Raw genomic sequence first — 27,336 nt, forward strand, 5'->3', positions numbered from 1 at the left:
GGAGACTCTAGAAAGAGTGCAGAGAAGAGCAACCAAGAGGATTAGGGGACTGGAGACTAAAACACACGAAGAACGGTTGCAGGAACTGGGTATGTCTAGTTTAATGAAAAGAAGGACTAGGGGAGACATAGCAGTGGGGTTGCCACAAAGAAGCGAGAGTCAAGCTATTCTCCAAAGCATCTGATGGTAGGACAAGAAGCAATGGGTGGAAACTAATCAAGGAGAGAAGCAACCTAAAACAAGGAGAAATTTCCTGACAGTTAGAACAAATAATCAGTGGAACAACTTCCCTTCAGAAGTTTTGAATGCCCCAACACTGGAAGTTTTTAAGAAGATGTTGGATAACCATTTGTCTGAAGTGGTGTAGGGTTTCCTGCCTAAGCATGGGGATGGACTAGAAGATCTCCAACATCCCTTCCAACTCTGGTATTCTATCACATGCTGTGTCAACAACTGATCATTTTAATTCAAAAATTTTCAAGTCAGGTTAGGTTTTCAATGGTCAAAGGCCGGGCTTTTGAAAAAGCAGCTTCTGTTTTTACAAAACCAAGCCTTGGTGCCCTGTTAAATTTGCACTGCAGAATGGGATCAACAAGACAAGTTGGATATGAAGCTCTGCTGCCTTCGTGGTTAGGGAGGGAAGGCAGCCCTGGGTTTCTTACTTAAGGAATGAGCATTGAAAATTAAGATGCCATACAGCTATTGCCAGCTGCCAGAATGAAGGCCGTATAAACATTCTCTAGAGCCAGCGGTGTCCCGCAAGGAATACTTCATTCATATGTTCAGATATATTTTTATATTCTTCCATAGTAGTTCTTCTTTCAGCAATTTGAACGTGTGTGTGTGTGTGTGTGTGTGTGTGTGTGTGTGGTTTCAATTGATCTGAGGTTTTCTTTCTGGAGCCTGGAAACAGTTAACAGTTTCAGTAAGTGATACTTAGGATGGACTCAGGGGAGGGCTTCAAAAATGTCAGCAATGAAATTGATGGGTGTGGCTATGGTGGGCGTGGCCTAGTCGGCCTCCTGCCCGGGGGGGGGGGAGCATTTTTGCCTTCCACAGACTCGAGCCTCGGGGAGGGCAAAAGCTGCCTCCCGTGTGCTCCGGAGGCCTTCCGGGAGGTCCGTTTTCCCCCTCCCCGAGCTTCCGCACGGGCCCCGTACTTATCTCGCACCCAAAACGGGCTGCGTGGAGACTCCCGGGAGTGGTGGGGTGGGACCATCCGGGGTGGGATTTGGAGGTTCTCCAAACCGGCCATAACGTTAGCTATGGGTTCTCCCGAACCCTGGCAAATCTGTAGCAACCCACCCTTGCTTGGGCTCCATGTATTGAAACCACAATTGCAGCCCATGTAATACCTCTTTGGCTGTAGATCATTTCTATTGGAAGTGTGTGTGTGTTTGTGTGTATGAATGTGTGTGTGTGCAACTTATCACTAAGCTTTGACACGGCTCTTCATTTCAACTCTTGAAATAGCAGTTTTAATATAACATCCAGGGAAGTTATAACTGCCTTGGAGCTGTGCAGATTACTGTTATGGGAGAGAGAGAAAAGCCAGCAAGGTATTTTGTGTTTACCCAAGCATTGTAAATCAATACACAAAGGTTTTTGTTTTTTTTAAGAAGTAAATGATTCATAATAATATAACACCACAGACATTTCCTGTGTTTGCTGACTGGGAGACAAGAATATCTCTTGTTTTCTGTGGTGCCTCATAAGCTTTTGCTTAGGAAGGCAGGAGCTGTGAGGGGTGAAGGTACCTTAGAAGACCATTCAGAAACTATAGTTGGCATACAATGCAACATCTTCTATGCTAATTAGCAGTAGATACCATTAACATATTAATTCTCTGTGGTGATCTATTCATTGGCTGCTAATAAGTATATGGGTGCAATTTAAACCAATGCTTTTAACCCAGGGGTCTCCAACCTTGGCAACTTTAAGACTGGAGGACTTCAACTCCAAGATTTCCCCAGGAATTCCTGAGTGTGTATATGTTCCAGCACAACTCTGAAACGCCTCAAGCAATTTCAACCAAACTTGGTACACAAATAACTTTATCTCTGGAAACAAATACTGTGGGAGTAAGACACCCCTAACACCCCTTGGGGGGGGTGTTATGTCAAAATACAGGCTGTTGTGCCTTAAAATGGCTTCTACTGTACTGCCGTAAAATGGCTTCTACTGTACTGCCATAAAATGGCTTCTACTGTACAGCGCAGTGGAGTTGCCATGGTAACAGCTTCACATTACTCCACAAGGAGGCTCCCTCTGCTAAGGGGGAAAATCCAATATTAGAAATTACGTTTGATCCAGACATTTTCCCCCTATAAATAAATACTTGGGCAATGCCGGGTTATCAACTAGTAATCGATAAAACCCCCTATAGATTAGTGCTGAGGTACCTGGAGGACTGCTTCTTTAAACCAGAATCAACTATCTGATGCAAATAAATTCAGAAAGAACGGATGGTAATTCCCTGTTTACCAGGACATTATAAATGCTGAGTTTAAGAGGAACTGCTTCTCTCTAATGTTAGTGTACAATCGTTTACCACCAGAGATTATATTTGCTTTGATCTTGTTTGATCTTCAGAAGCAAGTTAAAGTGGAGCTCTTCCAGTGGGCTTTTTTAAATTAGTTAAGACAATGCCATTGAATGGCTTATGTGCTCAGTTTTAGAGCATGATACAGTTGCTTTTTGTTTTGTAGCTTAGTATTGATGTTTTTCCTTGCAAATTGCTGAAAGATGGCAACTTTAAAAACAAATAAATAAAATTAATTTAAATTCAAAGGGATGTGGTGGCTCAGTGGCTAAGACGCTGAGCTTGTCGATCGAAAGGTCGGCTGTTCGAATCCCTAGTGCCGTGTAACGAAGTGAGCTCCTGTTACTTGTCCCAGCTTCTGCCAAACCTAGCAGTTTGAAAGCATGTAAAAATGCAAATAGAAAAATACTTGGTAACAGCGTTCTGTACGCCTTCGGCGTTTAGTCATGCCGGCCACATGACCACAGAGACGTCTTCAGACAGCGCTGGCTCTTTGGCTTTGAAACGGAGATGAGCACCGCCCCCTAGAGTCAGGAACGACTAGCACATACACTATATTGCCAAAAGTATTCACTCACCCATCTAAATAATCAGAATCAGGTGTTCCAATCACTCCCATGGCCACAGGGGTATAAAATCAAGTACCTAGGCATGCAGACTGTTTTGACAAACATTTGTGAAAGGATGGGTCGCTCTCAGGAGCTCAGTGAATTCCAGCGTGGAACTGTGATAGGATGCCACCTGGGCAACAAATCCAGTCGTGACATTTCCTCGCTCCTAAATATTCCACAGTCAACTGTCAGCTGTATTATAAAAGCGTGGAAGTGTTTGGGAACGACAGCAACTCAGCCACAAAGTGGTAGGCCACATAAACTCGTCCAACATCAGTGTGTGACCTCACAAGTGTGCTTCTGGAAGAATGGTCAAAAATTCCCACAAACACACTCCTGAACCTTGTGGAGAGCCTTCCCAGAAGAGTTGAAGCTGTTATAGCTGCAAAGGGTGGACCGACGTCATATTGAACCCTATGGATTAGGAATGGGATGTCACTTATAGTAAGTTCCTATGCGAGGAAAGGCAGGTGAGCGAATACTTTTGGCAAGATAGTGTATGTGCAAGGGGAACCTTTACCTTTACCTTATAACCTACGTCATATTGACTCCTTGGTTTGACTAACCATTCCCGTCTCATTAAAAAGTCACATTTGACCCAGAAAAAAATATGTTTGGCTTATGTCCTTGTTACTAGTCAACGTTAATGTGAAATAAGCAATCTATTGCCATCAGATTACATATGGCCCTCAGTCTAATTTCAGAGGTTTTTGATAGCAGTGGGTTTAGGATCTTGTCAAAAATGGCCTTTCTTTTCTCTGGCATGGGTCAGAAAGGAGAGAAGGAGAAAAAGATTGCCAGGAAAAAGAAGTCAGAATGGGCTTTTTACCTATGACAGTACTTCTGAAGAAATATGACTCTGTTGTGGCCCAACAGCGGCCGGCTGAGCTGTTGGTGGAATCTGACAGCGATGAATACTATGGGACTACCCTGGAGGCTGAGGAAGACTCTGGGGGGTGTTCGGAGTCAGAGCAGGGACTAGAGAGGCCTGTTGGCCACCAGATGGTGTCTGAGTCAGGGAGCAGTGAGGAAGAACAGAGGGAGGCTGTCCCTGATGTGCTTATGCATAGGGCTGTGAGGAGGAGGGAGCAGCTTTGGAAAAAGGCTCCCAGAAGGAAATAGGAACAGGTGGCTACTGATTGGCCCCTCCCGGAGAGCTTATAGGTGGGGCGACGGGAGGGGAATTTTGCAGGAAACAACAGTTTATTAATGCAGGCGTAGTGAAATACAATACAATACAATAGTAGAGTTGGAAGGGACCTTGGAGGACTTCTAGTCCAATCCCCTGCCTAGGCAGGAAACCCTATACCATTTCAGACAAATAGCTATCCAACATCTTCTTAATGACTTCCAGTGAAAGATTGGGAGAATTTCGTGAGTCTAAGCCTTGTTTTCATAAAAATAATTTTCTGGGCTCCTAGCCAAGGGGTAGCTTATCTCTCCTTAGTTGTGGCCGACAGCCAAGTCTGCGTCAGTATATATTAGAGGCTTGGGACAGAACAGACTCTTAGCATAAAGAAGCTTGAGCATTGCTGATTTAAAGAAATAAATAATTTTTATTTTATATATTAAATTTATGTACTGCCCACCTCACCGTTGTAGTGGCTCTGGGCAGCTTACAAAATGGTAAAAGGATAAAGAAGATAATATAGAATGGTTAAAGATTAAATAAAGACTAAGACCATAAAGAAAGGCTATATTGGGCTGGGGGACTTTATATTGTGTGACTATAGTTACGCAGTGTGAAATATTTTTTTTGTTTTGTTTCACAACAGTAAAAACAGTCGAATTTTTAAAAGTGGGTCGTTGTAACCCGATCATGCTTGTAATGACATTTTAAGACTAAAAACCCAATCAATTTGCCTGATACCAATTAGTAAGAGAGTGATAATTCAAGATAGAATCCAAAAGAAAATGGGATATCCAAAGCCCCCAACTCATCTAGATAGGATTTGTTCACAAAAGCCATTCATTTAAACTGATCCTTTGACTGAAAAATCAAGCCAGGCTTCCTTTAGTCGAAGAGCTTTATTTCGAGCAGAGCATCTGCTTTTTGTGTATAACAGTTCACAAATTCCATCCCCATCAACAGTAGGCAAAAGATCAAATAGCTCAAGTAAAGGATGGAACTGGCTAGCTTGGATAAAACACTCATTTAAGTTCAATGGACGGTAGATGATAACATCCATACAGGGACGTGCGGTCAGGGGAGGCAGAGCCTCACCTCTCTTCATGAAATAATAGTATATAATATTATATACTATATATACTATATTATAATATTATATACACCCGGCCGGCTGCGCCCGGGAGCTGCGGAGGCAGAAATGTTGTCGGCGCTCCCGGATGACGAAGCCACGAAAGCGACTGGGGGAAGGTTCTTGTCGTTCCCCAGTCGCTTTCGTGGCTTCGTCATCCGGGAGCGCCGGACGGATGTAGCCAGACATTCATCCGGCTGAGGCCATCCAGGCGGACAAAAGAGCAAGCGAGCGAGCGATGGAGGATCAGGCAGCCTGATCCTCGGTCGCTCACCCGCCGGACGGCCTCGGCGCCACTCTGGCTACCTCGCGCTCCTCGCGACTGCAATAGACATCCAGAAGTGGCTTTTGTGGCTAATGGGGTTTGGGCTTCCAGCCCAACAGCCCCTGCCACTTCTGGACATCTATTGCAGTCGCGAGGAGCGTGCAAAGTCCAGCAGAGGCAGGAAGGTTCTCGTCGTTCCCCAGTCGCTTTTGAGGACTGCGGAGCAAGAGCCGGCGGAGCACGCTCAGGAAGGCGGGGAATGGGATCACGTGTGCTGGAGGCTGAGGCAGCCTCAGCCTCCAGCACACGTGGTCCCATTCCCCGCCTTCCTGATGATGTCACCAGCCTCACCAGCCATAAACCTCACCGCACGTCACTGCATCCATGTAATGTCATAGAACTGAATTAACCTACAAAAATGTTAAATAAATAACCCCACTTCTCCACTCTCTCTTACTCCTCCTTTCAAACTGTTGTTAGTACTTTGGGGAAGACACAAGCTCATAGACAGCTACTCACTAAATTGGGACTTAGGGCATTATTGTCAAAACTAGATGTAGCCTTCTCATCGTAGCAGCTTGAGTAGTTAGAAAGCCTATTTATGGATGCAAGAAGCAAGGGGACAAAAATGTCTGTGAAAAATTCAGCTCTCATTGTGGGCTTTAGCTTTTGCTGATACATAAAGGCAGCATGAAATTGATCAAAATCCTGTGGGCTTTCTCAGGCAGCGCTGGATCCCACTCAAAACATTAATTGTAAAATATCCACTAATTGGAATGCCAAAATCCACTTTAGGACTTCTAAATGCATTTGGCTCATTTTTCTGAGCGTGAGGGAACCTGTCGATGGAGTAGGCGTGTTTCAACAATTGGCTAATGCAGTGATGAAGTTGGCATCCTAGTGCCATTTTTAAACGTTCAGTTGCCACAGCAAACATTCTGAATTGTGGCATATTTTGATCGTACCACTCTCCAACCCCCTTTGGTGGGAAGGTAAGAGCGTTCTGTGTGCGTTCGGCGTTTAGTCATGCCGGCCACATGACCACAGAGACGTCTTCGGACAGCGCTGGTGCTTTGGCTTTGAAACAGAGATGAGCACTGCCCCCTAGAGTCGTGAACGACTAGCACAGATGTGTGTTGGAACCTTTATCTTTTAACCATTTTGAGTTTGCAGGTGATTTGTGAAACATTTAGTGGGATAGAAACTGACTCCTGGGTGTTAAATTTAAATTGATGTGGGAAAGAAGACCATAGTTAATTATGGCAGCAAGACAAAGTAGCTTCAGCCCTTCATCTGTTGGAATAGGCCAGTGATGGCGAACCTTTTTCACCTCAGGTGCCAAAAGCTCCTGTGCCCACCACCATAATTTAATGCTCCCCATGCCATGCCCCCTGTGCCTGCTGCTTCTCCAGAGTGAACACCCCCCCCCGGGAGGCCGGAAACAGCCCATTTTCTGACTTCCGGTAGGCCTGTTTTTCGCCCTCTCCAGGCTCCAGACTCTTTCTAGGAGCCTGGGGAGGGCGAAAACGGACCAACACGCAAACCAGAAATTTGGGAACGGACTTCAGGTTTGCGCGTTGGGCCATTTTTCGTCCTCCGGAGACTTCAGGGAAGTCTCCGGAGAGCGAAAATCAGCTGAAAATCAGCTGGCCAGTGTGTGTATGCGTGCTGCAGCTGACAGGGCAATGCCTCGTGTGCCCTAAGAAATGGCTCTGTGTGCCACCTGTAGCACGCATGCCATAGGTTCCCCATCACGGGACTAGGGAATGTGCCCCGAATCAGACTCAGTTTCTTTTTTCCTGTAAAGCCTAGCACACGAACCATTGGAAATAACAGTGGGCAAGCAGATCTAGGCATGCTTTGAAGCATGTCTTCCTCACAATGAGGGCCATAAAATCTGTGGTGATAAAAAGAAACTTCCAAAGTCATCCTGAGGATGGCCGGCAGGTATTCTTCCCATTCTTGGAAGCAAACAGCTGGAATGGATTGGCAGCAGAAACTTGAAAGCATAATCTCCGAACTGTATCTCTGGCAGTTTTTGGTTAGATTCTTTTATTCTCAAAATAAGACCCTGTGCCGTAGAAGATTTTGTCCTCCTTTTAGAGATCGCCATTTCTGGGCAATTTGGCAGAATGTGTAAATGAGGTGTCTAGATGGTTTTCTGAAGGGCACACTGATAACTGCCAGGAGATAAAAGCTGTAAACAAGAATGTGCAGCATTCCCCCCCCCCCCCATCTTTAAAATGTCATGTCAAGGATCAGATTTCAAAACGTGGGTGAGACAGGACTAAATATAATATTTATGTTATACTTTTAACAGTTCTCCTTTATAAGCCCGTAAATATATTAAGCCACCAAAGAGGTATTATATACATCGTTGTTTTATTTTGTGCACAATGTTGAACTGTTCTCACATGCTTTATTTCCATCATATGCAACTCATCACATTCAGCAGGCAGCCTTCAATTTGCGCGAAACCATTCAAGCCTATTCACTTCATCTAACACTATCTGCATATCAACAAATGCATGGTAAACATTATTTCTCACATTCATATATTTCTCGGTGACTTGCTGGAGAGCAAATGCCAGGTTTGCATACGTCACGCTTGACAGGAAAGCCACTCTGCCTTTCCTTTGTCAGCTCAGCTATCTTGCAATCGGAACTCTGCTAAATGACTTTTCAGGCACACTTAACAGTGTAATCCCCTTCAGTGTTTTTTTTTTCTTATTAGCTTTCTTTTTCTGAAAGGAAACAATATCATTATTATAATAATAATTAGATATATAGATATAGATAGATATGGCTGTGTGTGTATGTGTGTGTGTTTTCTCCAGCATAACTCTGGAAAGCCTTGAGAAACTTCAACCAAACTTGGTACATAGATGACTTACTCTCTGGAAACAAATACTGTGGGTGTAAGACACCCGTAACACCCCTCAGGCTGTGTGTTCTGTTAAGGTATGGCCTGTTGCACCTTAAAATGGCTTCTACTGCACTGCCATAAAATGGCTTTTACTGTACAGCCCAGGGGGAATTGCCATGGTAACGGCTTCACAGTACTCCACAAGGGGGCTCCCTCTGGTAAAGGATAATAATCCAACATTAGAAATTACGTTTGGTCCGGACATTTCCCCCTTATAAATAAATACTTGGGCAATGCTGGGTTATCAACTAGTTAATGATATTAATAATCAGGGATACATGCAGGCTTCACTCACGCTTTAAACAATTTGCCCAGCCATAAAGAAATTATCGATATCTTAAGGCTTTCTCCCAGTTGCTCTGTCTACATCTGCAGTCCTATGATTCAACATTCCTACAGAATTTATGATTTTATTCCACTCTTTGGCATGACTCCATTTTCCCACTGTTACCCTCTTAAAAGACACCTTGCAGCATTCCTGTGCGTTCAATTTCATCCCAAATAATATTGCCGTCTCTAGAACTAGTAGAAGTGATCCCCAGTGGAACCTGGCAAAATCTTTCCAAAAAGCTTGCCATCCGTCATATTTAGAAAACAATCAGCGCCATAGATTAAAAACTCTGCCTTTCAGTATACCTTGAATGCCTTGAACTGCAGGTTGGGCGGCAAATAAGTTTGATAAATACATAGCCTAAGGAAGTACCTTTCTTGTATTGCTCCTGATGACTGTTGATATCTTGTCCAGCTGCCATGTGTAATATCATAAGAAAATATAGTGAGAATTGGGGTTTAAGTGCACTGGATAAAACAGACTTTTCCAATGCAGAGCTTTCAGATGTGTGGAAGTTGCAGTTGGCAGAATTTTATTTCGTATCAGAGATGACATGCAATTCTTAGAGAAAACTGGAATAACTAAAATCCCAGAAAAATTTAAGAAGGCACTAGAAGAAATAATTACAATGATGGAGATAACAGAAGGCATCAAAAGGCAAAAGAAGGGGAAAACACCAGGACCAGATGGATTACCAGCAGAACTATACCAAACATTACAAGAAGCATTAAGCAATGTAATGTTAGAACTATTTAATGACTTACATAAAGATATATTAGTTTGATAATATGAAATTTTATATAAACAACCCATGGAGAATATGAGAGGAGGTTTAAAAGTTTTATCTAGAATATGTTATAAAGATGTATTGTGATTGGATGATTTTAGGATGATTTAATGGAATGTTATCATATAATCCTATTCTAGATTTTGAATATTATATATAAAAGGATGTAAAAACATTTATAGTCAAATTAAGGTTGAGATATAATAATTGTGATATACATGAATATAGGTGAATTTAAAATATGTGATTTGATACGAAAAGCAGGTGGTGACTATGGAAGAGATGCATGGAAATACTGTAACCAACTGACACACTTTCTACAATTTGTAATGGAAGATGGTTTTTTTTATTTTTATGTTTGTTTGTCCTTGTTCAAAAACAAATAAAAATTGTTTTTTAAAAAATGACTTACTAAGGGAGGCAAAGATACCAGAAACATGGACGGAGGCATATATAACGCTTATACCTAAAGAAGAGTCAGATCTACAACAAATAAAGAACTATAGACCTATTTCACTATTAAATGTGAATTATAAAATTTTTGCATCAATAATGGCAGAAAGAATGACTTTTAAAGGAATTCATACACATAGACCAAAATGGATTTCTCCCTAAGAGACAGATTAGAGACAATATGCAAATTGTATTGAATATGCTAGAGTACTATGAAGCCCACCCAGAGAAGCAAATGGCGATGTTATTTCTGGATGGACAAAAGGCCTTTGATAATGTGAGCTAGCAATTTATGATAATGCAACTTCAAATTATGGGATTTGGTGAGGGATTTATAAATATGATTAAAACAATATACAATAATCAATCGCCAAAGGTAATGGTAAATGGTGATATGATAGGAAAGATAGCAATTACGAAGGCAACTAGACAAGGATGTCCACTATCGCCATTATTATTTATACTGACACTAGAGATTTTGAACAGAGAAATATGACAAAATAAAGAGGTAAAAGGTATGCGGGTCACGAAAGAAGAATATAAATTAGAAAGCATTTGTGGATGATTTGGTGTTTATACTGAAGGGTCCAATAGAAACAGAGCCAAAACTAGTTGCAATCATAGAAGAATATGGAGAAGTAGCAGGTTTGAAATTAATAAAGATTAAAACAAAAATTTTGGTGAAAAATATGACAGAAAAACAGAAAAGAGAGTTGATGGGGAAACTGGACATACAGGTGGTGAAAAAAGTGAAATATTTGGGTATCCAATTGACATCAAGGTGTGTAACACTAAAGAAGGATATCTATTATAAGGTGAGAAAACAAATAGAAATAGATCTGGAAAGATGGAAAACTTACAATTATCATTGATGGGAAGAATAGCAGTAGTAAAGATGAATATATTACCAAGATTGCTATACCTATTCCAAACAATACCGATAAAATTAGAGAAAATATACTTTGAAAGTATGAATAAAATAGTGAGGAAATATAGAGGGGGGGAAAGCAGGAATTAATATAAAAATGTTGCAAGATGCAAGAGTTTGAGGTGGATTTGGATTACCAAACTGGGAATTGTATTATCAAGCAGCGGGACTAGCTTGGATGAAAGAATGGATATTATTGAGAAATTCAAGATTATTGACATTGGCGGGTCATGATTTGCAACTGGGTTGGCATGCTTTTTTGTGGTATGGTAAAAGTAAGGCACATGGCTATTTCAAAGACATTTTGTAAGGAATGGATTGTTAACAATATGGGAAAGAGTGAAAGGGAAACACTATTTAGAAATACCAATGTGGCTTTCAACAATGGAAGGATTGACTCATCGAAATATTAGTAGCATGAAAAATATTATTAGATATAAAGATCTCTTAACAGAAAGGGGGGAACTCAAACAAAAACAAGAATTAGAAAAACAAGGGATTGATAGAGAATGGTTTTCACAATTGCAAATACAATCAAGATGTGAAAAAGATAAAAGGGAGTATGGTTTTAACTTAGGAACTTCGGAGTTGGATAAGATACTTATGGGAACGGAAGAAAGAATAATTAAGAAACTATATAGCTACCTATTAAGAATTAGGTTAGAAGAAGAAGTGGTTAAAGATACAATGTTAACTTGGGCAAAGAATTTTGGCCACACGATTGAGCTAGAAAAGTGGCAACAACTTTCCTTTTCTAGGGGAAAGGAAGTATAAATTAACCATGTCAACAGCTTACAAAGAAAACTTACACAAAATGTTTGGAAAATTAGCAAAGATGTTTAAAGACAAATCAGCGAAATGTTGGAAGTGTCAACAAGCAATAGATTATCTAGACTCGCGCCAGTCCAGCTTCCGACCCGGACACAGCACGGAGACGGCCTTGGTCGCATTGGTTGATGATCTCTGGAGGGCCAGAGATAGGGGCTGTTCCTCTATCCTGGTCCTATTAGATCTCTCGGCGGCGTTCGATACCATCGACCATGGTATCCTGTTGCACCGGCTGGAGGGGCTGGGAGTCAGGGGCACCGTTTTACGGTGGTTTGGCTCCTACCTCTCTGACCGGACGCAACGTGTGTTGGCAGGGGAGCAGAGATCGACCCGGAGGTCACTCACATGTGGGGTGCCTCAGGGGTCGGTGCTCTCGCCTCTCCTGTTCAACACATACATGAAACCGCTGGGCGAGATCATCCGTGGCTTTGGGGTGGGATATCATCTGTATGCTGATGATACTCAGCTATACATTTCCACATTTAAAATCTGTATTTTCATAAGATGGGGTTTGCTGTCTTTAAACCAATGTTCTATGGGGTGGTGATTGAAAAAAAAATCCCAGGTTAGCTAGAGGTAGTTCCGTACTTATTTACACAGAAATTTCTTTTCCCCCAACAGCCCTATTACCATATTTAAATGCAAGTATGTATCACTTAATTGATCTTTTTCAGTAGTTTAGAGATACTTTAAAGCCTGTTGATCTCTGCATTTTTTTTTTCTGGTAGCGATAAATGTAGCTGTGGGAGTAGATGTAGAATTAGAACACTTGTAGTTCCTTGGCCCTCTGTTTTTCTATTTTCTCTTTTATTCTTTCACCTTTGGTTATTTACATGACAAATAACAGTTTATTCCCCGACTGTGACTGCCCCCTTTTCCTTGCCTGTACACAATCCAAACTGGTAATCAAAATCTGAGATGAGTAAACTCTTTGAAGCATGTCTCAGGGTATGTTACCTGAATTCTTTCAGAAGAAAATTAGGAAAATAAAAGTATTTTTTCCCCCGGAATCTTAAATCAGAAAAAAATATTGCCCATCTGCCTCTATTCCAGCCTTTTTCTTCCTGGTCCCTCCTCCATCTCCTTTCCTCTTTGCTAGTCTTCTGGATGACTTTCGGAAATAGCAAAGTGAAAAAAGGAAGGAGGGATTTTGCAACACGAGGAAAAGGAAGAAGGCTGGGGGTTGACTTCCAGAGTCATATGGAGGAGATGTTGGGGAGTCTCTTCCAGCGCAGCCTTTTTCAACTTCACAAAAGGTTGCCAGCATCCTGTGACAAAATATGATTGAGGTCAAATCGGCCTTGCATCTCTGCAGCCAAATGATCAGGCCTCTATTGTTTTTTCGTCCATTATTAGAAGAAATGAAAAGGAAACAAAACACTGAAAAATCCTAAGTGCCTTCTCTGTTGCAGGCTAATGTACATTTGGTAGCAACCAGGGGTGGGCTTCAAAAATTTCAGCAATGGGTTCTTTGACCAGTTGCTGGGTGGGTGTGGCCATGGTGGTCGCCTTACTGCACCACAGTGGGGGAGGGGGCATTTTCACCTTCCCCGGGGTCCGGAGGCTTTCCTCGAGCTTTCCTTCCGAAACTTCCAGAAGGCCCGTTTCTCCCCCCCCCCGAGCCTCTGCAGGGGCCCTGCACTTACCTCGCATCCAAAACAGGCTGCGTGGAGACTCCTGGGAGGGGAGGGGAGGGGCCAGCTAGGGGGTGGGATTTGGAGGTTCTCCAAACCGGCCATAACGTTAGCTACGGGTTCGCCCGAACACGAACGAACCCTTAGCAGCCCATCCCTGGTAGCAACCTGCCTCCTTTGCAGAGATGTATATCCTCTGAAATGCTTTTGACTCTTAAGGAGTCCCAAAAGTCAGCTCTCTGAAAAGTCAAATATGAATCGACCAACAGGCACCTCCCCAAACTACACGCCCCAACCTCTTATGTTGCAGCCATTGTTATACCGGCTTTCTGTTGCCTCTTTCCTCTTATGCTCTTTATTTTTCCCCATGGCCAGGTTTTCCAGCAGCGGCCTACGGACCAGTAGCAGCAGCAGCGGTGGCAGCAGCCAGAGGATCAGGTAGGGGAGGCCCTGGAGGAGGCAGGGCCAGGGGGAAAAAAAGCCCTTCTGTGTGGCTACAGCTTTCCTTCACTTACCCTGATGTGCCTCCCCTTTGGGATGGGACCACTAAACAAAACCACATGCTACAAACAGAGGCCAGGACATGAAAGATGCTAAGCCTGCGGAGCTGTTGGGTGAATATTTTATTTAAAAGGGAAAAAAAAAAGAGACATTTCTCAGTTGTTTGCACTGGGTTAACAATGTCATATTTCCTCTTCTGCTAGCTTCCCAACTGCTAGGGCAGTGAACTTCCATCTGCAACTACTAGGTTTGTAAGGAAGTATTATTCTCAAGGACACCCCAGTCCAAGGCAGAGATATTTTGAATATTTCAAATCCCTTAAATGCTGAAAAAATTCAAGATCAGGACATAAGAATCTGTGTCAGCGTTGGATCTCTTGAGGCTGCCTGTCGTAGCTCTAAAATCAGAGGGTTTTTTTCAACTATTTGGCAGTTGCATAGCTCATTCATGAATCTGGAATAGGAATGGAATTTGTATTTCTATCATTATAAAAATCAAGAGTTGGTTAGGGTAAGTGATTCCAGCACCAGATAGTCTCCCTTTGCCTCTCTTCCCATTGAACGGTGAATGCTGTGACAATGATATGTACAAGGATTCTGGAGAAATAATAATTCCCAGTTGTTTCTTACCGAACGATGACACTAAGCCACAATGGAGCGTGACATCAGAACCGACAACCATTGTTTGCCCATCAGGATCCAAAATCATATTGTGGCTTGTGTAAACCTAATTTAATATGATGTCTGAATTGAGAAATCTCCAACTCCAGAGCTGGCTTGATGCTTAAGAAAGCTGCAGGAATGGGGAAAGGACGGTGAGAAGCTGCCGTGGAAAACGTGGCCTGCTTGGATGTCTGTAGGCTGAAGCCACGGTTGCATTCTTAGCCCTCAACAGGCTCAGTAGCAGCATGGTATAAGACTTACAATTGGACTACACAGCAGTGTAGAAATTTGACGTGCAGCCTGGGACCTGAATTAGTGACCATTTACTCCAGGGAGAAATGATGACAATTCTGTCCACAACGGTATTTGTTCCAGACGCATCTTTAGCTCGGGTATCATTTTCAGCATTTGTTACCTTCTGCAAACTCTGGGCCAAGTTTTGTGGGGGGAAAAATGTTCACCCTTTTCTTTACTGTCCTCTCATGACAAGCTCCACATTTCCCCCACCCTCCACTGTCTTGCCTCTCCCACTACAGGGAGGAGTTAAATCATCGATTTACATTGACGGTTGTTTTTTGTTTTAAAAAAACAAAAGTATAATCAAGCATTTGATTCCATCATGAGAGGGCTGTTAAGACTTACCAAGCCCTTTTCTTTTTCCTGCATTGGCTTGTTCACACCTTCAAATTCTTAAGGGCTGAGCAAGGACCAGGGGTGGGCTTGCTGCTTTCACTGAGTTGAATTGCTCCCTAATCTGCCTTGCTTGCTAATCTCTGTAGAATGCCTGCTGTCTTCGGCCATTTTGTTTTTTGCTCATTTTAACTGGGTAGTTGGGTCAAGGGAGCAAGAAGCAATTGGAGAGCACATTCTTGTCCATCCGTCCCCCACCAGTCCCCAGCCAAATGGTTACGCATTGAGACCTGGAGCAAACAATTGGGGAGTGGGGGGAAATTATTCAGCCCTCTTCTGATGAAGCTTATTCATACGTGTGGGGCTTCTGTACCCATTTAGCTAGGTCTCTTCAGATGAAATTCCAACTCCTGCCCCCCCCCCCAAATGGAAAGGGCTGCCAAGCATTTAATTACCCCCAAGAGAACTTGGGGCGAGGGGGAAAAGGCTGGATTTCTTTAGAGTCCAAAGTGAGATGTTTAGAGAACTCCGTTCCATGCAAACTGGCACTGCTTTGAAGGCTACAAAGGATGATTTAATACCATTTTAATGTTACTTTAATAAAGGGGGTATCCAATTTGAGCGCAGTGGGGTTGATTTGCTAAATACCTATGGTAATATTATTTTTTTCCTTTGGTATTTTCCGTAACCTGCTTTTAAACTGATTTTTATCCTTGATGCAAACAAAGATCTATATTTTCCACACCCCTTTCCTGTGCTTCCCCCCCCCCCCCAAATACAATTGCAGTTTTATTTTGCAAAGGTATCATGAAATTTTCTCTTAGAAAAGTTTAGGCGATGAACTTTGACATTCGTGGAGGTCCCAATTTTGATTGGAATATTGCTGTAACTCACCTGCTTTTCTGCTTGAAATAATTTGCTTTTTATTTTATTTTTTAAACCAATATTTTGTAATTTGGTGGTTTTTTTTAAAAAAAAATTAACCTGTGATAACAAAACTAAATCTAACCCAAATTAACAACAATCTATATGGCAAGTGTAAAGATCAGTATGGTACCCTATGGAACGCATAGGGTGCGCATCCCCCTCCCATACTCTGCCACAGAGGGAGAAATATGTCTGCATATTCAGAAGGAGCTCCCTTTATCACAGATGATTTGATAGCTGTTGCTATCAAAGAGATGTGTAGCATTGATAGTGAAATGGATTCGGGGCCAGTGGAGTAAAGTCGGTTTCATATTGGGGCTCAGACCTGATTCATTAAAGCAGAAGAGAAAATGGGGGAAAAAATTGGAACCAACTGCCCTCAATTTTTGAGGATTACAGCAATATAACACAGGTGGCATCAGCCGGAGCATGTTAAGACTACCTAAAGTTAAATCCCCCCCATCCCATCTGTATCATAAAGTGCACGAAAGTTAATGTCCAAATGGTAAGCCTTCAATTTACCCAGCTCTTAGGGATTTCCTCTTGATTAAGTTGATTGTACGTGCTGAAAGATCTTTCCTGGTTATCAGTAGCTTGTCGAGTTCTGATCATAAAGCCCGAACAGCTTAGGCCCTGATTGTCTCGGGGGGGACACTGCTGTTCTTGTGTTGGGCTTGGCTTTTAAAATCTGCAAGAAAAGGCCCCGTTAGGCGCCACATTACCAGTGACTGGCAAGGAAGGAAGGACTTGATGATTTTGCAGCTGAGTTTCCCCTTAATTCCCATAGCATTTAGAAGAGAACAGTAAAGGCAACTCTCTTTTAGCAGGCATTTATTCATTTGTTTTAAAATTGATTAGGTGTTTTTAACACTAGTCAGACATTAGCCATTTTGAGAAGAAAGGCAGGATTGAAAACTCTGGGATTCCCAGACTTCCGGGTTGTGCTACGAACGTCGCGGGCAGGCTTTTTTTGAGCTTGTCGACTCAATAGCCTGTAGAGGCGTTTTTTAAAGATCGTAAACGCCTTGGACACTCCGAAATCCTCAGGAATTTAGGAGAGAGATACAGCTGTCGGGTAGAGCCACTTGTGTAGCCCCCCAGAAGGATTTATAGCCTCTGGGGTGTGGGCAAGGAGAACCTATGGCACGCGTGCCGGAAGTGGCGTGCAGAGCCATCTCTCTGGGCATGCCAGCCGTCGCCCATTGCTCTTCCGGGTTCCAGCACATGCTGGCCAGCTGATCTCATGCACGTGGGAGTGGCGGAAACAGGAAGAGCAGCTCTCTGGTACTTACGCACATGCCAGGAAGCGGAGCTGGTCTTCGCACATTCATGCATACCAGAAACAGGAAGACATGCGTGCCGGATACCGGAAGCTCAGTTTCCTGGGGCACGTTTGTGTGCTGAGGAACTGCTCTTCCAGTTTCCTCAATGCACATGCGCGTTGAGGAGCTGCTCCTCTGGTTTTCGGTGCTCCCCCCCCCCCCACGCGTGCACTCCCATTTCAGCACTCAGTGCCGAAAAGCTTCACCGACACTACCCTAGGGGAATGTTCAGAAGACACTTCCCTTTTCCAGTGCACTTAAAAAGGGGCAGAGCCTCAATGTTGGCATTGTGGCCGCTGTCTTGATTATTTATTTTTAAACTTCCAGTTTAAACTGGGTTGGTTTATCCCTGGTTGGTCTAAATTGAATAAAGATAATATTTCTCCCAACAGTGCTCCCAACAGTGCTTGGATATGGGTTAGGCTAAAAGAGTTGAGAGAAAGAGAGATTCATTCAAGGTTGGTTGGTTTATAAAATGTTCTATGCCATCCAATTCCCAACAACTCTGGGCAGCTCACAACAACTAAACAATTAGCTCTTCATGTTGGCTTCACATCTGATAAAATTTGGCTGGGGCCTGCCTGGCTGAGCACTCTAACCAGAGTTGGCATGTTCTGTGATAAGAGTTTTCTCCCTGAAATCTTACTTACCTTCAGTGAGTAGATAAACACAGATATTTCTCTCTGTTTTCCTGATTCTAAGTAGGAATGGTGACCTAGCTTTCCTGTAAATGCGCTATAATATTTTAAATTACACTTTAAACAAAATGTAACCAGCGGGTTCCAAAATTGTGCTGCTTGTGACTATCATTTCCTCCAGGTCCCCATTCTACTGTTTAATGCATTAAATACAATTTAACTTTAAACAAAATTTAAAAGGAATTTGCTATTCTGCAAAACAAAATACTAGCTCCACAGGCATCTGCGCCAAGACATGTCCAGATTTTATGTTTATCAGAGGTGGTTTAAAGAAATCTAAATAATAAATGACTACAGCCTTAAAAGGGATGCGGTGGCTCAGTGGCTAAGATGCTGAGCTTGTCAATCAGAAACGTCAGCAGTTCAGCAGTTTGAATCCCTAGCGCCACATAACAGAGTGAGCTCCCATTACTTGTCCCAGCTTCTGCCAACCTAGCAGTTTGAAAGCACGTAAAAAATGCAAGTAGAAAAATAGGAACCACTTTTGGTGGGAAGGGAACAGCGTTCTGTGCGCCTTCGGCGTTTAGTCATGCCGGCCACATGACCACAGAGACATCTTCAGACAGTGCTGGCTCTTTGGCTTTGAAACGGAGATGAGCACCGCCCCCTAGAGTCGGGAACGACTAGCACATATGTGCGAGGGGAACCTTTATCTTACAGCCTTATGGTTTGTTGATAAATATGCCTGCTTGCCCAGAAATAGAAAGTTCAGGATTAATTGAAATTATCCTGACGGAAGAGAAAAGCAGGCAAGGAGAAGACCTCACACATTTGCCTTATAGTAAATTCATATGTATTGCAATCACTTATTCCTATTGCACCAACAATTTTACGTATGAGGAATAGCTCTATGGCTGCCATTTCTTTAAATGACCCAAGTCTGCTCTCAAAATAACAAACGTGTGTCCACTTTAGTCCCAAAACGTATCTTCTCTGTACATCCCCGGCTTTGATATCCGCTTCAAAAATTAATGCTGTACTTATTCTTGACATGGTTAGAATGAACCAGGTTCTGAGTTACATTGGCATGAGCCTGCATTTTAGAACAATGACCTCTGAAGCAATTTCACTATCAGTATGGCATTTTTGTTCCAATATTGAAAAGATACAGATTACATGAAAAGTGGCTTCTCCATTCAGCTTGATGAGAGATGACACTTACACGGGTTTTTCTAAAATCACTTGTATAGAAAGCCAGTTCTGTTGATTGTCAAGATACTGTAGGATCAAGATGATTATTTCCTCTGGCAGACTTTCAGCATCTGTAATCTGTTTTGCTTTTCCCTCTGTGGCCCAGTTCAGATGTTTTAACTATCAATTGTCCATGGAGTGGGCGAATGATGATCTCCTCCTCCCTGTGTAGGCAGTGTGTAGAATAAATGCCCCGTATGGAGACTTGTATCCACATAAGGCTAAATTAGGCCTTTGGATCTAAAAGATAGCAGGTGACGTTCCCACTTCATACTTTAATTGGTGGAAAAGTGGCCCACATTCTTCCATTCCAGAAAGTGAATGTCCATATTATCTGGTTTGGACCATGTCTATATTACCCTTCGGGAATCAAAGGTATCAGTTGCTCAAGGGAAGGTCAAGTCACATGATTTTATTTGGAATTCCTTAAAAGGGGTAACACTTGGCAGGGGGAAAATAAATACTTTGTCAGATACTTCCAACATGGCCTTCTCCAGCCTAGTACTCTCTAGACGTGTTGATCCTCAACTCTCAGAATTCCCCAGGTTGGTGACAGCTATTTTAAGTCTTGATGACATTGTGAGCTCACCCATTCTCTTTCTCCTGGTTGTAAAATGAAGGGGCCAGAGATCCTGCTACCTGGCTCTGGAGGGGGTTTCCAAATTAACTTCCCTGATCCCATTTATTGTGATACCCAACCTTCCTAACCAGTCTTCTCCCATCAAGATGCATTGGCTTATCAGTCCCGCCATTCTGGAGGCCAGGAGGCTGGAGAAGGCTGCTTTATTTTTATTTTTTTAAAAATGAAAGTTACTATTAAGTCCTACTTTGGTCCTCCCTTTATTTGACCAGAGCCCCCCCCCCCAAAGGTTCTTCAGTCCGTAGGTTCCACTGTTCCGTACTGTCCTTTATACTTGCCGGCTGTAACACATCTAATGACATGACCTCGATGGTGAGTGTGAGCAGTTATGTTCTTGTTGTTTTCTCTCTTACTTGGTTGGGGCTGCTGTGAGAGAGGGCAAATCTCTGAGGCACTCTTTCCGGCCTCTCTTACATTGGGACGTGCGCTCCTCTCAAACGCTCTTCTGAGCACGCTCAGCAGGAAGGTTTGTCCACACCTATTAATCCTCTCTCTGTGTCCAGCTTCTTGTTAGTAGCAGCTGGTTGCATGTTTCCTTTGCTTGTTGAGATAAAAACGATTCAAGGAACGACTCATATCCAACTCTTGAAAAAATGTCTTTCTGTTATTATTTTCCTTTACTACACTTTCTCTCTTTTTGTTTTTTTGTTTTTTGTTTTTCTTTATTACTTTTCCTTACTTTATACAACTGAAACACTTGTTGTTCGTAAAACATCTCACATCTCCCCTTGCCTGTTCTTAGAGTGTCATGTATCTGTGGGACTGAACTAAATGCATGCCCTTGTAGTAGTTGTAACTGGTAGCAGTAGACGTAGTTGTAGAACATGCATTGTTGAGTTGATATTATAGGTGATTGTCAACTTGAAAGAGCATGATAGTCCGAGGGTAGCCATGGTTGACTGGAAGAAGGATAGGCCTCTCAGTACAAGAACTTCTGCTAAATTCTTTGGAGCCACAGTACAATGTCCGTTAATTTTCTAAACTTGGTCCTACCAAATTTAACTTGACGCATCATTCTGAGAATCATCAGTGCTCTGATGGTGGTAGTAGTTAATTGACCACTGTAAAAGCAACGCTACTTTGTTTTTTGATTATAAAAGGGGGGGAACAGTCAACATTTTAATGATAAGTACACTTCCTTGTGTGTAGTTCCCACTTAGGTCAGTGGGAGTTACCTACAGGTCAGTGTCTTAGGTTACAAGGCCAAGTTTCATTGCCATAAGCATTGTACAGGCATGGCTTCCACCAGAAGGTAACCTGTTTTAATGTTAAGTTACAGCTCTGAATCCTTTCTGCAGAACCTAAGCTAGGCTGGGAGAGCAGGAAAACTGCCCATTGGAGATCTAAGTCATGAAGCGTATGTACGACAGCTGTCTGTCAGGCTATACTGAGGCACAAGGGAATTGGTTTTAGATCCATAAATACAAATTTGGACAACACTGCAAATGCAGCACTTGACACCAAGTTATATTCACTTCCCTTACCCTTCAGTTCCACAACTTGGATGGGTTTTAGGAGAATAACCTCTCTTAACTCTACGGGCGAACATTTCACGAGCCGCCAATATTAGGAAATTTCCAAACAAGTATCTCCATCTTCATTACTAAGCCCGCAAACCGTCTTTTTATTCTCCTTTTCGTTCATTTCCTTTTCTCCTTGTCCGTTCCTTTTCTCCTTCTCCTTCCCCCCCCCCCTTACATCCAGTTTTTTCGTACTCAGCTTCTCAACATTGTTTTCCAAATGAGCGGAAGTGGGCAAGGTTGGCAGATGGTAATTCAGGTCCTGAATGCCGCCTGACATTTGCTTCGTGGCAGGTGCTGTCTTGTCAGCCCATCCTTCTGAGAGGAGGCATCATACGTGATGGTTCCTCCTTCTATCCTGTTCAGCGTCTTCCCTGAAGGAACACTGGTGATTTTTTTTTAGCATATTTGCTTCACGGATCATGTGCAGTCTGGAGTCTAGGTTAGTACACTGAGCTGAAAGATGCATACCTTAAATATTCTTTCCATGTGCATTGAGAAATTACTCTTCCCCCGCCCCAAATGCCAAACTCTATCTCTTAGCTGAAGATCTACTCTTCCCTTACCGATAGAACGCAGTTACAAATCTTATATACCAGAGACACAATTATCCACCTTGGCCCTCGGCAAACTAAATCAGGACCTGCTTCTTTTCCGTCCAACAAAAAGGAAATTAGATGGGAAATGTATCTCAAAATTAGCAAAGCAGAAAAGAGTTTGTTTGTTTGTTTGGATTTATATGCCGCCCTTCTCCAAAAGGACTCAGGGCGGCGTACAACATTAAAAAACACACATCCCAAAAGTTAAAAAAAATTAAATCCATATCCAAAAAAACAAACCGAATTTAAAAGACAATACATTTAAAATGAGTTAAAATTAACAGGCCAGGCCGGCTTGCTGGAAAAGCCAACTTTTTAGGGCGCGTCAGAAGGACCGGAGGTCGGGGATTATGCGAAGCTCCGGGGGCAGCTCATTCCAGAGGGAAGGCGCTCCCAAGAGAAGGCTCTCCCCCTGGGGGTCACCAGCTGACACTGCCTGGCCAACGGCACCCTGAGGAGGCCAACTCTGTGGGATCGCACTGGACGGTGGGAGGCTACTGGTGGCAGTAGGTGGTCTCGCAGGTACCCTGGGCCTAAGCCATGGAGTGCTTTAAAGGTCATAATTAGTACCTTGAATCGCACCCAGAAAACAACCAGCAACCAGTGCAGGCCGCCTAAAAGGGGTGTAACATGGGAGCACCTAGGTACCCCCATGACAACCCGCGCGGCTGCATTCTGGACCAGCTGAAGCCTCCGGGTGCTCTTCAAGGGCAGCCCCATGTAGAGAGCATTGCAGTAGTCCAGGCGAGAAAGTCTGGGAAGTTGCAATTCTTTTTATATGCTTAACCCCAGCACTTAAAACTAATTAATCTTGTCAGTCAACACTTCTGTTGTTGGCAAATTACAGGAGTGTCCCTTAAAAATAATGGCAGAAGAGTTGGTTTGGGTCCGCAGAATGCTGATGGGCGTCTTTGCAGGGACTTGTTGAAATAACTTACAGTCAGATTGGTTGGTTGGTTGGTTTTTTTGTACAGTGCAGAGCAGTTACTTAGAAGAATACTTTTTAAATATTAGCATTTGACTAACTGGAAAATCTATAGGGATGCGGTGGCTCAATGGCTAAGACGCTGAGCTTGTCGATCAGAAAGTTCGGCGGTTTGAATCCCTAGCACCGCGTAACAGAGTGAGCTCCCATTACTTGTCCCAGCATCTGCCAACCTAGTAGTTCAAAATCATGTAAAAAATGCAAGTAGAAAAATAGGAACCACCTTTGGTGGGAAAGTAACAGCGTTCCGTACGCCTTTGGCGTTTAGTCATGCCGGCCACATGACCACGGGGACATCTTTGGACAGCGCTGGAGACGTCTTCGGCTTTGAAATGGAGATGAGCACCGCCCCCTAGTGTCAGGAATGACTAGCACATACATGCAAGGGGAACCTTTATCTTTTTAACTGGAAAATGCATGACATCTAACCCCAAGCCATTCTGGCTAATCCTGACCTAGCTTTCCATCTGACAAAAGGTGTTTTTCAACCACATTTGCTCTTTGGGAACTGCTAATAATCACAGTGATTGCCAAAAGAAAAATATATATTAGGCATCCTAAAGCTGTGTTAATGCTGATTCCGTCACATGTTGAAAAGAAAATAGTTGGCTCTGTAAATATTTCTTTTGACCCAGCAGGCAGAATAACATTGGAAAAACTTCATGTTTGTCCATCCGTTTAAGATATACCCCATAGAACAGGGGTCTCCAACCTTGGCAACTTTAAGACTTGTGGACTTCAATTCCCAGAATTCAGCTGGCTGAGGAATTCTGGGAGTTGAAGTCCACAAGTCTTAAAGTTGCCAAGGTTAGAGACCCCTGCCATAGAATACATTCATTCATCCCTAGATCAAAAATTACTTCGCTGAATTAGGATGTTGTCTTTTACAATAGGGTCGCCATAATAAATCTAATAAATCAATACAATTACAGAAGTAGTGGACAGCATTTATTGGCATCTAATCAGAAAGAGCGAGGGAACAGTATTCTCATCCCTCTTCAGTTGACTTGCTGCAAACATCTATAGTGCTTAAACAAAATAATGTAGACCAGATTTCAGCCTCCACATACCTTAACATATGGGAAAACTAACTTAAAATCCTAACAATTTCTTCTTGAGCCTCACACTGATCAATGGTAATTTGGGGGAGTCCATTACTGAATTATTTCCAAGTTACCTTGTGAGATACTTTATGTAGCTATGCAATTTCTTTTTTTGGCAACCATTTTCTTCTTCCTTAAAGCCTCCACTCTATCACACAACGATGTGTAATTGCCCACCATTGTGGTACTCAAGTTATGACCCCTGCTGTAGATATTTTAGTAGATTCTGTTGATGGGTAAAACATTAGCTTTTAATCACTTTTGGTTTTAATTCAAAAGCCAGGGCACTTGACAAATCATTTTCCAGCATAATTAGTGGCCAGCCCTGGAGTGCAGACTTAAATATGATATAAGTAAATCCTTAATGATCTAGTCACTAACTTTTAATAGCCATTTCAATCAGTGGAATTATTCTCAATGGGCAAACACTCCTCCTATGCAATCTGCTCTGACTTGCAGGGTGCCTCATTTCACACACTTCACATGTTTCTGAATAGCCCTGCGACTAAAAAGACCAAAAATCACTGTATGGTTTTTACTTTGTTCTTAGTAAGCTCTGGAAAAGCTAGTTCACATAGTCTTTTTTTCTCCTTTCTTTCTTGATGGAGCAATGCTGAAGAGTCTGCCCGTCATCTTCCCCTTGGTAATGGATAGCTGTTTCCATCCAGTCATTCCAAAAATTGCATCTAATTTAAATTGGCCTCCCTGAATATTATGGTCCTCTACGTTGTATAAAAGGGACACAGTGGCTCAGTGGCTAAGCACGTAAAAATGCAAGTAGAAAAATAGGAATCACCTTTGGTGGGAAGGGAACAGTGTTCCGTGCGCCTTCGGCGTTTAGTCATGCCCGCCACATGACCACAGAGACGTCTTCGGATAGCGCTGGCTCTTCGGCTTTGAAACGGAGATGAGCACCGCCCCCTAGAGTCGGGAACGACTAGCACATATGTGCAAGGGGAACCTTTACCTTTACAAGGTTGTATAACTGCTATTACAGCAACAAATATAGCAGTTGGCCAAACTAGATGGAGCTGATATATAGAAATGGTTTTCCAGTACTATTAGTGTAGCCTTCCATCTCAGAAGCTCAAACCACTTAGGCAAGTAGAGATTACGGATAGATTAATCAGATTATGCAGGGGAATAATTGACTTAAGAGGGGATCTTGGAGACTTCTAGTCCAATTCCCTGCCTAAGGCAGGAATCCTCAGGCCATCCAAGTGAAATGGCTGTCCAAACTTTTCTTGAAAACCTCCAGTAAGGAAGCACCCATGTCTTCAGGAGGCAGGCTGTTTTTGCATCACTTAATAGCTCTCACAGTCAGGAAGTTCCTCCTTTGGAGTTTGGATCTTCCTCTGTTAAGCTTCCACCCACCAATTCTCTTTTACCTGTCTTTAAGTTAGGGTACCCTGGAGAGTAAACCCATATCCTCTACTTTGTGACATGCCTTCATATATTGGAAAAATGCTATCATGTCTTCCCTTAATTTTTTCCTTTTTTAAGGCTAAACATAACCTAATTGACAACGGCTCTTCATGAGGTTTGGCCTCAGAGCCATGTGCATCTTCTTCAGTGTCCTTTTTTAAAAAATTGTGATGACTAGAATTGTACAGTATTTCAGGGACAGCCTGACCAGTACAACATAAAGTGGTGCTAGCTCTTTCCTTGATCTTGCCCTTGTATCTCTGTTAACGCAATCCAAACTGCATTGGATGTTTTGGCAGCTGTGGCACATTGCTGTCTCGTGTGTAATCTCACAATTCTTTTTGCAAGTCCAACTGTTAAGCTAGGAACTTACACCTATGCATCTGGAGTTCTCCCGCCCACATGCAATACCTTGTTTATCTGACCACTGAAGAATATTTTGTTGGATTGGACTCAATGCTCAAATCTTATCAAGATGCCTTTGAGTCTTTAGCCTGTTTTCTGGGATATTAACAGCCCACCCCACCCACTCCAACTTTGTATCACCCAGAAATTTTATGCACCACTTCTCTTCCCTCATATAAGTCACTCGTAAAGGTGTCGAAGAGTACTAGACACAGGACAGAACCCTGAAGTAGCCCACTGCATACCTCCTTCCATGTGGACATAGATCCATTAAAGACCATGCATTGGCTACAGTTGCTCACACAGCTGTGCATCTATCGAGTAATGTGACTATAGTACCCTGTTTCCCCAAAAATAAGACCTAAATGGAATATAAGTCCTAGCATGATTTTTCAGGACGCTCAGAATATAAGTCCTACCCTTAAAATAAGCCCCAGTTAAGATTGTCAGCCAGATGGATGCATTTAGTAACATATTCCCCCCAAAATAACAGCCAGGAGTGCGGGTTCTTTGACTGCACAGAATCTTAGCTAGAGATTCTCCCGAACCCCTGCAAACCCCCCCCCCCTCAGCAGCCCACCCCTGGGCCCAACCCTGTTCTCAAGGAAGACATTCCACTCCCACCTTCACACAAAAACAACAACCACCCTACAAAACCCATCTCTGAAGTACTCTTTGAAATTGTACTTCTGTGGCTGCGAGGTTTCTAGACAGTGGAACTGTGCCTATGAATTATTTCATCACATTTTTATTGGGATTTTTCTTCCAGGAAAACTTTGTGGCAGACTTCGCTCGGCTCCTTTCCTCTAATTATAGCTATCAAAGCACCCATCCCCAGTTGGCGGCCTAGAAAACTCCCCTAGATCCTGTGTCCCAATTCAGGTTTAGACTGCCAAACACATCGCTCCAACTAGCACAGTTATGAGGTTTTATAGCCAAATCCTATTGTCTCCAATATGGAAAAGGCTAGGATGTAAGGGACAGGTTTGTGGGTAATAACGTCTGCTGGAAGGAGAGAGAAAATGCTCATCTTTTAGTAGACCCCTCCTCCCCCCCACAAAAAAAAGCCTGATGTCCAAAGCCTATCTGTCCATATTGTTCCCTAGAGCAGGCATCTCCAACCTTGGCAACTCTATGACTCCCAGAATTCCTGAGGGATTCTGGG

The 27,336-nt window shown here is 42.9% G+C and overlaps 1 protein-coding gene across 9 annotated transcripts in view; it reads left to right on the forward strand.

The window, feature by feature from the left end:
* MSI2 (musashi RNA binding protein 2) overlaps nt 1–27,336 on the forward strand; it is a 689,288-nt gene that overhangs the window by 610,269 nt on the left and 51,683 nt on the right. For 8 of the 9 annotated variants that reach the window (XM_081945332.1, XM_081945334.1, XM_081945335.1 and 5 more), the window contains one exon: nt 13,939–14,001. In XM_081945332.1, coding sequence (XP_081801458.1) covers nt 13,939–14,001 — 63 coding nt within the window. Of the gene's footprint in view, nt 1–12,550; nt 12,575–13,938; nt 14,002–27,336 lie in introns of all 9 variants that reach the window. The other variant, XM_081945333.1, reaches the window with a different exon arrangement.

Source organism: Natrix helvetica, assembly GCF_964273705.1.
Source record: "Natrix helvetica genome assembly, chromosome: 2".
Classification (NCBI taxonomy): domain Eukaryota; kingdom Metazoa; phylum Chordata; class Lepidosauria; order Squamata; family Natricidae; genus Natrix; species Natrix helvetica.